Source organism: Apium graveolens, chromosome 10 (assembly GCF_009905375.1).
Source record: "Apium graveolens cultivar Ventura chromosome 10, ASM990537v1, whole genome shotgun sequence".
NCBI lineage: Eukaryota > Viridiplantae > Streptophyta > Magnoliopsida > Apiales > Apiaceae > Apium > Apium graveolens.
This window is the reverse complement of record NC_133656.1, coordinates 111,742,828-111,758,599: the sequence shown is the minus strand read 5'-3', so window position 1 is coordinate 111,758,599 and position 15,772 is coordinate 111,742,828. Positions and strand designations below refer to the sequence as shown.

At 35.8% G+C, this 15,772-nt stretch overlaps 1 protein-coding gene across 1 annotated transcript; it reads left to right on the top strand.

Moving 5' to 3' along the window:
- The first annotated feature begins 11,805 nt into the window (after positions 1-11,805).
- On the top strand, positions 11,806-15,026 carry LOC141689396 (uncharacterized). The gene is made up of 7 exons (XM_074493672.1): positions 11,806-11,933; positions 12,012-12,111; positions 12,229-12,304; positions 12,390-12,633; positions 13,849-13,946; positions 14,480-14,533; positions 14,633-15,026. The coding sequence occupies exons 4-7, from the start codon at positions 12,399-12,401 to the stop codon at positions 14,636-14,638; spliced, it is 393 nt and encodes a 130-aa protein (XP_074349773.1). The 5' UTR covers positions 11,806-11,933; positions 12,012-12,111; positions 12,229-12,304; positions 12,390-12,398; the 3' UTR covers positions 14,639-15,026.
- The last annotated feature ends 746 nt before the right edge of the window (positions 15,027-15,772 follow it).

Sequence of the window (15,772 nt, the reverse complement as noted above, 5' to 3'; positions counted from 1 at the left end):
GATTGCATAGAGAGAGGTCCTCATGTACCAATGAGAGCTGCAACAGGCAATGAACCATCTGTTCCTAAACCTAAGCATGAATGGTCAGATCCTGATATTGAGCAAGTCAGGAATGACAAGAAGGCCATGTATATATTGTTCAATGGAGTTGATGGTGATATGTTTGATAACATCATTAAATACAAAACAACCAAAGAGGTTTGGGACACAATCCAGATTATTTGTGATGGTACTGAGCAAGTAAGGGAGAATAAGATGTAGCTGCTAATTTAACAATATGAGCACTTCCACTGTGAAGAAAGTGAGTCTCTCACTGACATTTTTAGTAGATTTCAAAAGCTACTAAATGCTCTGAAGTTGCATGGAAGAGTCTATCAAATAAAAGACTCTAACCTCAAGTTCTTTAGATCTCTTCCAAAAGAGTGGAAGCCAATGACAGTCTCATTGAGAAATTCACAAGATTACAAGGAGTTCACCTTGGAGAGACTGTATGGCATCCTAAAAACTTATGAGCTTGAAATTGAGCAAGATGAGAGAATGGAGAAAGGAAGGAAGAAAGGAGGGTCCATAGCATTAGTTGCTGAGTTAGAAAAGGAGAAAGAAATGAAGATAGAAGTTGTTGAGTCTACATCAAAGGTCTGTGAAAACAAGGGTAAAGGGCTGATAGCTGAAAATGAAGATCACTTGAGCCAAGATGACATGGATGATATTGATGAACATCTAGCATTCCTATCTAGAAGATTTTCCAAGCTCAAATTCAAAAAGAATTTTGGAGCAGCCAAGCCAAGTATAAACATGGTGGATAAATCCAAATTCAAATGTTTCAAATGTGGCTTGGCAGGGCATTTTGCGAGTAAATGTAGAATCTGATTCTAGCAAGAAGAAGTTTGAGCCTGTTGATCATAAACAGAAATACTTTGGGTTGCTCAAACAAAAGGAAAGGGCTTTCATCACACAAGAGAATGACTGGACTACAGATGGTTTGGATGAAGATGAATAAATAAACTATGTCAATCTAGCCCTGATGGCCAAGTCTGATGAAACAGAAACAAGTTCTTCAAGTAATCAGGTAATCACCACTATCCTAGAACATTTATCTAAAGTTGAGTGTAATGATGCCATAAATGACATGTCCACATAATTATATTACTTGTGTGTTACATATAAGTCCCTCACTAAGGAAAATGCTAAAATTAAAGAAAACAATATGTTTTTAAGTGAGAGGAATAATGTGTTAGAGTCTCAGTTTATTGAATTTGAAAAATTGAGAATTGAGTGTAAGATTGCTAAGGATGAATTAACTGAGTCCTTAAAGAAAGAAGAGCTTTTAAAGAAGCAGCTTGAATGAGAATAGGAAGTGATTAAAACATGGAAATCATCCAGAGATGTTCATGCTTAAATCACTAAAGTTCAAGGTATTGAGTCCTTTTGTGATGCAGCCTGGAAGAAGAGTAAAGGGAAGCTTGAGTCCAATTTGGTTGAAGGATTGTTGACAGATGTGGACTCGACGGATGATGAAAATCATCTGTCGGATAATCAGAAGGATTATCCGTCGAGTGACAAAGAGCCACATCCGTCGGCTGTGAGTAAACCTATTAGCAAAGCTAAACTAGCTAAGTTAAATGAGAAATATGGATCAGTTTCTAAGAACTTTATTCCAGGAGAATCTAGTCAAGTTAAGAAGGAGAGGAAAGTTAATGTTGGTCATCTGTCCATCAAGCAATTGAATGACAGATTATAATAGATTGAGGTTAAAATGGAAACTAAAAAGAAAACCAATAGAAATGGGAAAGTAGGAATTAACAAACATAACAACTACACACATGATAAATATGCACCAAGAAAAATCTGTGTTAAGTGTGGTAGTGTTAATCACTTATCTGTTAATTACAAACTTGCCATGCCTAGTACTATATCTGCACCTCCCTCTTTTCCCAACATTAGTGTTATGCCTACCATTCCTATGAATGCTATGTCTGCTCAGAATATGAATGCACAATTTGCTAATATGCCATTTGCACCTAATACTTATTATGCTGCATTTAGTATGCCTCAAATGCCATTTAACATGTCTTACTGGAATAACATGTTTGCAAATAGCATGCCTTTTCCTATTAATCAAAATGTGCTTGACAATTCTGTTTTAATGACTAGTTTCAATGGTCCAACTCAAATGACTAAGGATGAATCAGAAACTTCCCAAGTCAAATGAGATCAAACCTAAGAAACCAAAGAAGAAAGCTAACAAGGCGAGACCCAAAGAAACTTGGTTACCAAAATCAACTTGATTTGATCTTGATGTGTACAGGGAAATAGAAAGAATCTTTGGTATCTGGATAGTGGTTGCTCAAGGCACATGACTGGAGATTCTACCCTGCTCACTGAGTTTAAGGAAAGAGTTGGCCCAAGTATTACTTTTGGAGATGACAGCAAGGGTTATACTGTGGGATATGGCTTGATTTCGAATGACAATGTCATCATTGAAGAGGTTGTCCTAGTGGATGATCTCAAGCATAATTTTTTGAGTATCAGCCAGCTTTGTGATAAGGGAAACTCAGTAACCTTCAATTCAGAAGCATGTGCTTTGACAAACAAAAGGAGCAACAAAGTGGTTCTCGCCGGTGTGAGAAAAGGAAATGTGTATCTAGCTGACTTCAACTCATCTAATGCAGAATCTGTCACTTGTTTTCTCAGTAAAGCAAGTCAAGATGAAAGTTGGCTATGGCACAAGAAGCTGTCCCATCTAAACTTCAAAACCATGAATGAACTTGTCAAGAAAGAACTGGTAAGAGGTATTCCTCAAGTGGAGTTTACTAAGGATGGTTTGTGTGATGCCTGCCAGAAAGGAAAGTAGATCAAAGCATCATTTAGAAAGAAGCTTGATTCAACAATTGAAGAACCTTTGTAATTGCTACACATGGATTTGTTTGGACCAGTCAATGTGTTGTCTATCTCAAGGAAAAGATTTTACCTAGTAATTGTTGATGATTTCTCAAAGTTCTCTTGGACATATTTCCTAAAGTCTAAAGATGAAGCTAGTGAAATCATCATCAATCACATAAGGCAAGCCAACAATCATCCTGATTTTAAAATAAGAAGAATCAGGAGTGAAAATGGAACTGAGTTGAAGAATTCTGTGATGAGATCATTTTGTGAGGAGAATGGGATTATGCATGAGTTTTCTGTAGCAAGAACTCCACAAAAAAAGGGAGTAGTGGAAAGAAAGAACAGATCTCTTATTGAAGCTGCAAGGACTATGCTTGAAGAATCAAAGTTACCAACATATTTTTGGGCTGAAGTTGTGAATACTGCCTGCTACACTCAGAATATTTCTTTGGTTAATCAAGCAAAGTGTATGACACCCTACCAGTTGTTCAAAAATAGGAAGCCAAATCTAAATTTTCTTCATGTCTTTGGCTGCATATGTTTTATCTTAAGAAATTAAACTGATCATCATGAGAAGTTTGATGCTAAGCAGATGAAGGAATTTTTGTTGGATATGTTGTGGGAAAGGCATATAGGGTCTACAATCTTAGGACCAAAATTGTTATGAAATAAATACATGTTGTGTTTTATGATAAAAAGATTGAAGGACTACAAGATGAAGATTTCCATGAAAGCCTCAAGTTTGATAATGCGGAGATGGTCAGTGATAATAGTGATGATGATAGTGATCAAGAAACAGTGACTAAAGATAATATTAGAAAAATCTACAACTATTGAAGAACACAATTCAACTTCTGTCGAGTTGCAAAATGCTTCATCCGTCGGGAGACAATCTGCCTTATCCGTGGGGAGACAATAAGCTTCATCCGTCGGGACACAAAGTGCATCATCCGTCGGAACATTAAGAGAAGCTGAAAGTCAGAATAGATCACCTACAGAAAGTTCCCCTTTATCAAATGAAAGATTCACAAACTCAGGGGGAGTTTCTTATAATCAAAACTCAGTCACATATCAAGACAATAATGAGGCCTCTTCATCTAGAGCTAATCTACCTCAACAAAGAAAATGGACTAAAGATCACCCTTTTGAGCTCATCATTGGCGATGCATCTTCTAGAGTTCAAATAAGGAGAGAAACTCAAAAAGAATGTCTATATAGCAGCTTTCTATCTAAGGCAGAACCAGAGAAGGTAGAAGAAGCTTTGTTGGATCCTGATTGGATTTTAGCTATGCAGGAAAAGCTAAATCAATTTGAAAGGAACAAGGTATGGAAGCTGGTACCCAAACCTAAAGGGAAGAATCCAATTGACACCAAGTGGGTATTCAGAAACAAGATGGATGAAAATGGCATAGTGGTCAGGAATAAAGCAAGATTGGTTGATAAGGGCTATTATCAACAAGAAGGAATATATTTTGATGAAACCTTTGCTCCTGTTGCAAGACTTGAAGCCATCAAGATTTTCTTAGCCTATGCAGCCCATGCCAATTTCAAGGTCTATCAAATGGATGTCAAATTTGCTTTTCTGAATGGAGATTTGGAGGAGGAAGTCTATGTTAGTCCTAGTTTTGAAGATCTAAATTTTCCAGAATATGTCTACTATCTTTTGAAGGCACTTTATGGACTAAAGCATGCACCTAGACCCTGGTATGACACTTTATCAAAGTTTCTTTTGGAAAATCATTTCACAAAAGGTACTGTTGATAAAACTTTATTCTTTAGAAATGTTAATGGGTCTAGTATACTTGTTCAAATATATGTAGATGATATTATATTTGGCTCTACAGATGAAAAACTTTGCAAAAAGTTTGCCAAATTGATGCAAAGTAAGTATGAAATGAGCATGATAGGAGAACTAACATACTTTCTTGGTTTACAAGTTAAGCAAGTTAGTGATGGAATATTAATTAGTCAAACTAAATGTATTCATGATCGTTTAAAGATGTTTGATCTAATGGATTGTACATCTTCAAAAACTCTCATAGCCACTCCAATTAAGCTTGAATTAAACAGTACTGAAAAGTCTGTGGATATTTCAAGCTACAGGGGCATGGTTGGCTCACTTTTGTACTTAACAACTAGTAGGCCAGATATAATATTTTCTACTTTTCTTTGTGCTAGATTTCAGGCTGTTCCTAGAGAATCTCACTTAGTAGCTATCAAGAGAATCTTCAAATATCTCAAAGGAACACCAAAACTTGCCATTTGGTACCCTAGAGATTCTGGTTTTGATTTAACTGGTTATTCAGATGCAGATTATGTAGGTTGTAAAATAGACATAAAAAGTATAACAAGAACCTGTCAATTTCTAGGAAATAAGCTTGTGTCCTGATTCAGTAAAAAGTAAAATTCAATTTCTACCTCTATACCTGAAGCTGAATATATTGCTGCTGGAAGTTGTTGTGCACAGATTTTGTGGATGAAAAACCAATTGTTGGACTATGGTCTACCAGTGGATAGAATTACTATTTTCTGTGATAACACAAGTGCAGTTGCCATCACTGAAAATTCAGTGCAGCATTCAAGAACAAAGCACATAGACATCAAGTACCACTTCATTAGGGAGCATGTGATGAATGGTACTGTGGAACTTCATTTTGTTCCAAGTAAAAAGCAGCTTGCAGATATATTTACCAATCCACTTGATGAATCCACCTTTTCAAGTTTGGTAAGTGAGTTAGGTATGCTTATTATTCTTGAATCATTTCAGATATTTTTGCAAGTTATAATGCAGCTAGAAAATTAATTGATTTTTTAGATTTGGATGAAATTTTGGCCAAGTCAAAATTTACATCCCGACGGATGCTCATTATCCATCGAGTTTGATCATCCGTCGATATATTGTTTGTTAATAAAATCAATTATTTTTTTGGAGTATTCTATAACTCGACGGATAATTGATTTATCCTCATCCATCGAATTGTCTCAATCTTAGTAGTTAAAACTCTGAACGTTATCCATCAAGTATACTTACAGTTTGTCAATATGACACGACGGATAAGTGACAGAATTTTTACAGTTTATTTATTTTTAAACGGCTATTTTGGGATATTTTGATTGGTTACTTTATTTCACTTTATTATTTTGACAGTTTATTTCTGAGATAATATAAAAGGAGAATTCATTTTTATTGTACTCTTTTATCATTCTCAAGAATCAATTGCTCTAACTTCTTTCTTCCTCAAAAGCAAATTCTCTCTCTGCAAATTTCAAATCTTTAGCAATGGCACCTGTAGTCAAAATCATGTCTCAAACTGAATATATCTATGAAAAGAACAACTTCACAGCTCTAGTGAACAAGGAGATTCAACAGTCTGGATGATGGATTTTGTGAAAGGCTGTAAACTCAACTATGCGATGCTGGAATCTCCCACAATCTATTGTGAGGTTGTAGAGGAGATATGGACAACTGCCATGTACAACTCAACTGAAAAGACCATAACTTTCACTCTCAAAGGTAAACAGTTTTGCATTAATAGTGACATTGTTAAAGCATGCTTTAGAATTCCAGATAACACTGCTATTGTTCCACACACAGACACTGACATAATTAACATGCTAAATTCCATGGGCTACGCACTTTCTACTTCTAAGTTAAGTTAAATTAGGAGGTTAGGTCTTAGAAAGGAATGGAGCTTTTTACGTGATGTGGCAACTAAGGTATTTTTTGGTAAAATTAGTAACTTTGATTCTGTTAACATTTCCATGCTTAACATGCTTTATATCCTATTTACAAATAAGTACTTTAACTTCAGTGACTTAATCAAATTTGAGTTAGGTTTTAAGTTAGGAGAACTCAATAAGAGAGGTAAAAGTGTCTATTATGCTAGATTCTTTATGATGCTTGCTAACCATCTTATTGAGGACATTGCAATTGAGAATCCAACCAACAAGCTGAATTATTGGGTTCAAGAAAGGAGGATTATTGTAGATCTTAATAGAGCTAATCAACACAAAGAGGTGCCCGTCTTCTATTTTCGAGTCATGGTGGGGTCCTCAGGTAAGTGAGGTAAGCTCTACTGTCTTCACTTTTCCAACCTCACACATTTCTTTGCCTTCTAGTATAGCTATGACATTTGTGTCAATGATCCAACAGATGCCTACCCAAGCTACCAAACCAACAATTTCAAAATTTAAATCTAAGAAACTCCCTCTAGTTTCTTTCAAAAGAAACTAGTTGAAAAATCTACTAAACACAGAGAGGGGAGTGTGAATGTGAGTGAGCAAGGTGAGGGACAGGGTGAAAATCAAAAAACCCTAAGGATAAGGATGGTGAGATGACTGTACCCAAGCCTAGCCACACCACAGTTTCCTAATAAAATGTGGTTGTTAATAAGGAAATTAGCTCATTTCTAGTTTCATCCTCCCAAAAGGATGTTACTATTGAAACAAGCTCCCCACCAGGAGCACAGGCCAAGAGGGGTAGGGACACAAGTTCACCACAGACCTATGCTAGAAAGAAAAAATCAAAAACCCCTTGGGGATGCACAGGGAACACACACAGTGCAAATTGGAACTTAAAACCTAGTCACTGCACCATCTCAAAGTCAGATTGATGTGGCTCCAATAAATGTGGAGTCATAGCCAAAATATTTAACAATTGAAGCACCTGAAATGCCAAATTCATCCACACGCTCACTGGATGTTGACATGATCAATATATCACTTCCAAATTCTCCATCTTTAACTCTTTTGGAGAAGCCAAAAATCCAAGCAAATGAGTATCATCTTTTAGATGATTTGTTGGCTCACCTGCCATTTCTTTTTGAGTCTATTGAGATATCTGTGCCTAAATTTTCCTCAATCTGCACAGAGTCTACAATAGTCTGCACTCCAAACTCATTCATTTGTTCTATCCCAATGGATATTCTTCATCCGTTGGGTAGTGATTATATCCGACGAATGAGCCTAACAACAGTCATCCATCGGATAGCCCGACTACTGTCCCAATGGATATTCATCATCCGTCGGGAGTCTCTGCACAACCTCAAATCTCTTCAATTATCACATGTGCAGAGAACTTAGTAGTAGTATAATTACTCTTAGTACGGAGAAAAGGAAGTGATTTGAGTGAGAGGCTGGGTTGTTCCCAGGCAAAAGGAGAGAATATGAGTGAATAAATGCAGTCCATTTTTTCAGGACTGGTAAAAGTGAGTAAGATGAGTCCCACCTTAGATGGTGAAGATGAGGGTGTGAGGGTGGGAAGCCAAGGGGAGCCCTTGATGCAAAAACAGAGAGATCATGAGAGAAATGCAGGTACTGGAGAGATAAGGATGGACACCATTGCAAGTGAGTCAATGAATGTCAATGATGCAGAAAGGAAAAGACTATTTCAACAAGAATATCAAGCTGTTATATATTTTATTTCCCTAGATGCTGAGACATTTACTCATCCTGTTACAGCTTATCAAACACTAGCTGTACAGGGCAATGAGGAGGCTGAAATGATACTCAATTTCGTGCACACTACTCAATCTCTACAAAGAGCAAATGATGCAATCACTGCTATGCCTTCAGCTACTGGCAGTGATTTTGAACTGGTTGAAGACTCATTTGGGGATGCTGGTAGGGATGATGAGGAAGACAGTATGAGCATAGGGGGAGATGCAGATGTTCCTGCCTGGATGCTAACTAAAGAATGTTCCTACTCACATCTCCAATCAACACTATTCAAGCTGATTCATGACACCCAAACAACCATTCAAGCACCTACAAATGCCAGCACAAAGAGGCTACTTACAGAACATCTTGAAGCACTCCAGTTGCATAAGATTCAAGCTCTCCAACACAGTCAAAGGGTGGATGAAATCAAGCAGGAAGTCTCTGAAGTAAAACGGGATTTCATAGCAAGGTTGGATGCTAGACTTCCTGGAACCACCATGACTGAGATATCTCATAAGCTAAGGAAAGAGGCTGATCTCAATAGAAAGGTTGAGGCCATGGACTCTAGATTATCTGATGTGGAGAATCCAATGGCCAAGATACTTGCTAATCAAGAAACTTAAACTGCTTTGCTCCAACAGTCGGTGGCTGCTCAACTTCCTTCCACTCTCCAACTTGATGCTAACGAAAAGGGGGAGAAAGGCTCATCTAGTGAGGGGGAGAAACAACTCAACATCCAAGTCAACAAAGTAATTGTACTAACAATTGTTTTCACAAAGCCACCAGCCATGGACAATATTGACATCATAAATCTGGCAGCAGCAAAACTGGAAACAAATGACAAACTGCTAAAGATTGATGTAGCAGCAGCTGAAAAGGAATTAAAAGAAAAAATGGAGGAAAATAGATACAGAAATTCAACAGAAATTTGGAACAATTCAGAATACAGACAAAGTCTTTAATCATCACTCTCAAGTCAAGCACATCTCTGTGAATGAAATGAGTTTGAATTATCTGGAAAAAGTTCAAACATCTTGCATCAAATCTCCAAAAGCAAAGTTGATTATGAAGCCTAAAAGAAACTACTCAAAGTTTTCAGAAAAAAATCCAATGGATATTGTGTATGAAACACCTCTGCCAGATGAGAAGAAGCTGTTGGCCAGGTCAATTGCATTTTTCAAGGATCCAGCTGATTCAGCACTCAAAAGAAGAATTTCCAAGATTTACAGAAATGGTAAAGAAATCTGTGTGGTGGCTGGACACCCTCAGTTTGTAGAAGCTAAAAAGGAAGAGAAGGAAAGAATCAGGCAAGAAAAGAAGCAAGCTGCCCTAGATGCTAAGAAGCTCAAACAAAAGAAAGAGCAAGCTGCTATCTTGGCCAAACTTCAGGCTATAAAGACTACAACTGAGATTTCTGCACAACCATCTGTAATTATTGAACCTCAAAATCAGAAAGTGCAAGATGAACCACAACAGAAAAGAAAATTCAGATACAAGCTCCACTCAAAAAGAAAATTGGACTTCAGTGATGAGGAAATGGAAGACTACATTCCCAAAAAGTCTACAACTTCAACTCATACATCAAAACCCTCAATGATATTTGAAGAATTCAAGGTTGTGGATCCAACAAGAAATATTCATGGTGAGCCCATAATTCCAAAGGATGAGCCAGTAGACTGGGATACTTTGCCAATTCCTGGGCTAAACTTTCCAATCTTCAACAAGCCAAAGAAGACAAAGACTAGAGCAAGCAAGAAAGTGAAGCCTGTGACTCTCAGATCCAAGACCCTAACCAAATCTCAACCCACATTTAACAAGGAAGATCTCTTATACATCTGTGATATCAAGGAGTTCTCTAAAATAAACCTCTACTTGGAAGAATTGAAAGAAGTAAGAGGGATTGATGTCTACAGACATCTTCCTAAAAGGCTAGTATTCAAGTATAAGGGAGGGAAAGAGATCACATGGCCACTTCACAGGATTCTTCAAGAAAGCCAATATGTACTGATAAAGGTCTATTCATCCTTCAAGAAGAACTTTGGATTCAATGTGACTGCAAGGAGGATAGTCCTAACGATAGTAGATGAGCTAAGGAGCAATAGAGTCAAAGATGCACTTCCAAAAACTCTGTATATTCCCTTCACAGGAAAAAGAGTGCATTTGAGGCCTTATTGGCTGATGGAATTCATGGATGATAAGGGAGTTAGAAGATTCTTCAGACTGGATGACCAACTGAGTATCTCTAGCAATGAGACTATGTTGGAAATAGAAGAAATGTTAGATTTATCGGAAGCTGATGAACTTGAATTCCACAGACAACTCCAAAGTCAGATAAAAGAGAACAACATGAGGCTTGAGAAGAAATCCAGACAATCAAGGAAATAAATTTATCTGCTCAAGCTAGAGGAGCACCTTGACAATGATTGTGAGCAACTTCTTTGTATACTTTGCTTTGTTCAATTTTCAGTAAACTTTGTAGCACTTATAAGTTTTATCTACTATTTTTATCCTGTATCTTTAGGATATTTTGTTATCATCAAGTTTCTCTTAATTTATGGCTATAATTCCAGTAGACATAAATTGGGGGAGATTCTTAGGAATATGTTGTGAACTTGATGATAAAGTAAACAAAATACCTTAGTAGATTTAACTTAGTGTATTTTGTAGCACTCGATGAATAATCCAATATAATCCCGTCGAATGATTTAATATAGTCCCGATGGATGACTATTTGACATCCACCGGGTGAGTAGCTTATGCAATAATAAGATCTGTAGCACATTTCTACAAACAACTTTGTGTAGATTTTGTAGAAGCATATGAGTCATGTTGACTACTAGTGGATATGAAGAATAGGTTGATTAATTGTAAATATGAGATGTCTTGTAATTCTGTATAAGTGAATTGGAGTCAAGTGACAAATAGCTACCCGACGGATGATCAACAAAGCTACCCGACGGATGATCAACAAAGCTGCCCGACGGATGACAAATATGTACCCGACGGATGATCAAATTCAAATATCTGTTGATAGTGACAACACAGTTACATGCGTGGAGTGTTTGCAAAAGAAATGTGGCAGCCTGTTAAGCAGGAATTTGAGAACAAAGAAGCATTACCATTTTCATGCAATTGTGAAGATATTCAAAGATGCTGTAATAGAGTAGTGAAGCAGCATGGAGTTAGACTAGATATGTTTTATTTTATTATCTTGTCTTATTGTCATGTAAACTTGGTGATATATAAACCAAGTGTAGGTAGTAGAACATTCAACAAAGCAAACATATTTTAGAAGAGAGATAGAAAAAACTGTACTTGTCAAGAATCTCTCTGTAGTTTATTTGTTCTACTTGTAAGCAGCTGTGAGTTTTTCAAACTTCAAAAGGTTCTCATTTGATATATATATATCCAGAAAATTTTAAAAACTTGTGTTTTTATTACTTTCACTACGCCATAAGTGGGGTATTGTAAACCCTAAACCCTAAACAAAAATGACCCAGACCTATATTCACTTGGACAAAACTATACCATCGCTCTATTTCTTTTTTTCTCTCTCAAAAACACTCTCTCGACTCTAATGATGAATTGAAGAACAAATTTGCGATTTGGTATTTGAATAAACAATTTTATGGATCTAATTTAAACGAACGACTGGTACTTACTTTTCAATTTCTATGATTTTACAGGGTTTTTTTGGCTTCCCAGTGGGGATTTGAAGGCAATTACTATTTTTTTAATTGATTTTGCAAGTGATTTGGGATTTAAAATTGGGGTTCGAGTAAATTGGTAAGCATATACATCTATTTGAAGTTTTGTTATGTTAAATTTTGGGTTTTGGTAGCATAAACTGGAGGCTTTGTTTTGTAGATTAGCACTTTATAATTGGGGATTCTTAATGTGCAGTGATTTAACACCCAGGACTGCTCAATGAATTCCAAAAAACCAATGGTCGCAACCCATCTCAGATTGTTGTCTTCAGGTATCACAGATCTTACTCTCATACATTATAATGTTTTTTCGGTCGTTAATTTTATCTTGACTTAGTTTTCATACCAATTTCTCAGGTTTATAATATGATGGTAACAATGGTATCAAAAATATATTCCCTCTACGGATCAAAATATATTCCCTCATTTCCGGATGCTGTCCAGGATGCTACGGCCGCAGAACTAGCCACAGAGAAGAAAGAGAATCAGAAGCAGAAAGAGATACAACTTGCTTCAAAAGGTAGCATTCTGGCCAGCAAGAAACAAATGAGCAATGTTTTGACAATATGGAAGCAGAGAAGTCATGAAGGACAAGCTCCAGGTATGGATCTTGATGAAAAGAAAAATTCATAAGCAGAAGAAAAAGTAAATGCTATAGGGTAATTAAGCAAAGGCAAGCCGAATATAGAGGCAGTGACCATGAAAGAGAATACGATAAATTCAGTTACTTGATAATCCTCTAATAGATGTGCAAAAAAAGTTGTTGCATTCTTATTGATTGTTTAAAATTGCAGTCCACATGTCTTTGTTCTTATGCATGAACTTAGTTTTATCCTTCAACCTTGATCAGTTCTCTGATTTTATCCAGTTGAATGTCCAATAGTTTTACAAATTTAATCACAATTGCTGCTCTTCTGTTCAGTCTATGTGCTTGGATTTTATTTAAGTTAATTTATTATATCTTTAGTAGTAATACATTAATACTTGCTTAATATGACTAACAAGCTTGGTTATACAAATATGACTCTTGAATCTTGATCTATGCAGGCTAATAGAAGCAGAAAGTACCCGATCAACTGATTCTTGATTGACGTCATTTCATTTTTCTTCTTTATTAGGTTATCTGAAAAGCTATGCCTCGCTGATATTCATTCTCTACTCATTTACACTATATGAACCAATATTCCTCATAGGATCTGAGTTTATGAAGTAAATGAAACATGGCGAAAAAACCTCAGGTTAATAAAAATTTGAATCAGTTATATAGTTACTGACTCAATAATAATGTGGCGATACCTATTACTCACAGTATGAATGACTGCCGAGAAAATAAAGCTTAAATAGAACAACTTGCTGGTGATCTAATTTCTTTTCTGAAGACAATGTTATGTTCATGAAATGATTCGTATTGTGGTTTATTTTCATATTATTTAACCACTTTACATGTCTGTGAATCAAATTTTTACGAGAATTATAGTCTCCAGCTCCTCCATAGTCTCTATGTTAAGCGAATGTGTTTTATGATTTGGAATGAATAATTCCAAATGTTATTTTATATCTGGATTCATTTCTCATAGGCGTAGCAAATGTAAGAATTTTTCCATTCTGTGGTGCTACTGATATAATGCTAATATTATTATGCAGTGATTCACTATTAACCCTTTTGAATTCTGGGCTATATATAAGTCAATAATGGTCATTTAGAGATGGTACCTATATAGGTTTATTAATATAATCCTCTATTTCTTAGTATGGTGATGTCGTCTGGGCTCCCAAAGGGTATATATTTTTCCTGGATTTGATTGTATTATTTCAGGTCCAGTTGTCATGGATGTGTTGGGATATTCAGCAAAGGGTTTTAAGAGGAAACTTGCAGCACAAGCCCTTTTTGGAAATATTTATTATCTCTTTGAGGTAAAAGGCTGAGTAGCCATTTTGTATATGGTGTAGCTTTTACTTTTCCTTGGTACAGGATTCCAATATTTGATTGTAGGATAAACTCTGCCGTACTTAATTAATATTGTTGAATTTTATAAGTAGCTATTGTCAGTTACTAATATGCAAGAGTCGTTTATGCTGATCCTTTTTCACCTTCAATGAGCTAGTTGGTTGTTAGTATCATGTAGTTCTAAACAATATTGAGTATCCTAGTGATTTTCTTGTAAACAAATTTAGGTAAAAAGTTATGTATTTCTTTTGTATGATTTAATTCTTATGTACTTGTTGTCCACCAGCTGCCAGAGAATAGAAAATGTAATGAAGGAAAAGCAATACCAAAAGGAAAAATGCGCTCTTGATTTTCATTAAGAACTAGAAATTGTGAATGCTCAAAATTAGTACTGTATAATTGTTATTGTTATTGACCATGACTAAAACTTCAATAATGGAATAATGGGAAATAGAGGTTTGGATTGATGGTTTGTTCTTGCAAATTTCTTGTTGTATAGGTAATGACAAAGAATCTCCTAAAGTATGTTCGTGTGTGGGATTTTTCTCCAGAGGTATAGTTCAAAAATCATTCCATTGGCTTTTCTTTGCTGAATGTTTCTATGCTCTGAATTTTCTCACATTTTGTAAAATATTTGTACATTAATGGGCAGGAGTAAAAGCATCACTCCTACAAGGATATTGAGCAGAAAAAGTTTCAGTCCAAAAACAAGCATGAAAAAGAGCCCCAACATGAGCCCTAGGAGAAGCATGACCCCTAATCGAAGCATGAGCCGAAGTCGAAGTGTTAATGGAGGCCCTCCGCATTTCACTCTTAGAAACAGTAGTTCTAGCAGAAGTCCTATTAGAAGTAAAAGTAGTTGTGATATGTGTCAGGGTGTGAGTAGTTAATGTTGGTCTATTTTGGATGTCAAGTAGTAGTATGGTATATAGTTGACACTGTTATTTAGTAGTATGGTCTACTTTGATGTTTTGTTGCTAATGGGATTGTTCTTTAAATTAAGCATATATTTCAAAAAAATTAAAATTAACGGTTACATTTGCCCCTATTCTAGTGTAATATATGATTATATATAGTGTTACATTACATATGCTAGTGTTGCTTAATTATAAAAAAATTGTGTTACAATAGATAAAACATACTGTTACAATAGGTTATATGGGACCCATAGGTGGATCTTAATTATGCAATCTTGATCAACCTAATGTATCACTCATTTTGTGTTACATTTGGGCAGTTTAGTGTTACATTAGTTGTCTATTGTAACGTTTTTCTCTCTGTTACAATAGATCAGTGAAGTGTTACATTTGGGTGTCTATTATAATGCTCGTATACGTAACTCCCCCTGGTGTTACAATAGACCTATTGTAACGCTTTTGGGGCCTATTGTAACACCATTTAGGCATTACAATAGCCCACTTATGGCGTAATGTATATGTTTTGATTTATATAACTACTTCATTCCGCAATCTGCAAATTAAACACTTTTATATTTGTCGAGTTAGAACTTTTTTTTTAAAATCTTGAAAAAGTAGTCAGAATTGCATTCAACCCCCCTTCTATAATTCTTCTTGTATCGTTAGGGAATAACAAGACTTTTCAGTAAAACAAACATAATGACAATTTGGTAATATTTTAATGTAAAAAGGGTAAAAGTACTGTGTCTCCTATATCTAATATAAGTAATATTGTGAATTACGGTTCTCTGTTTGTCAAACCCACTTATTCCTGACTGATATACATTACCTCAGCGGTTGCTGAATTTGAACTATCCACCCATCCGAGAGATGTA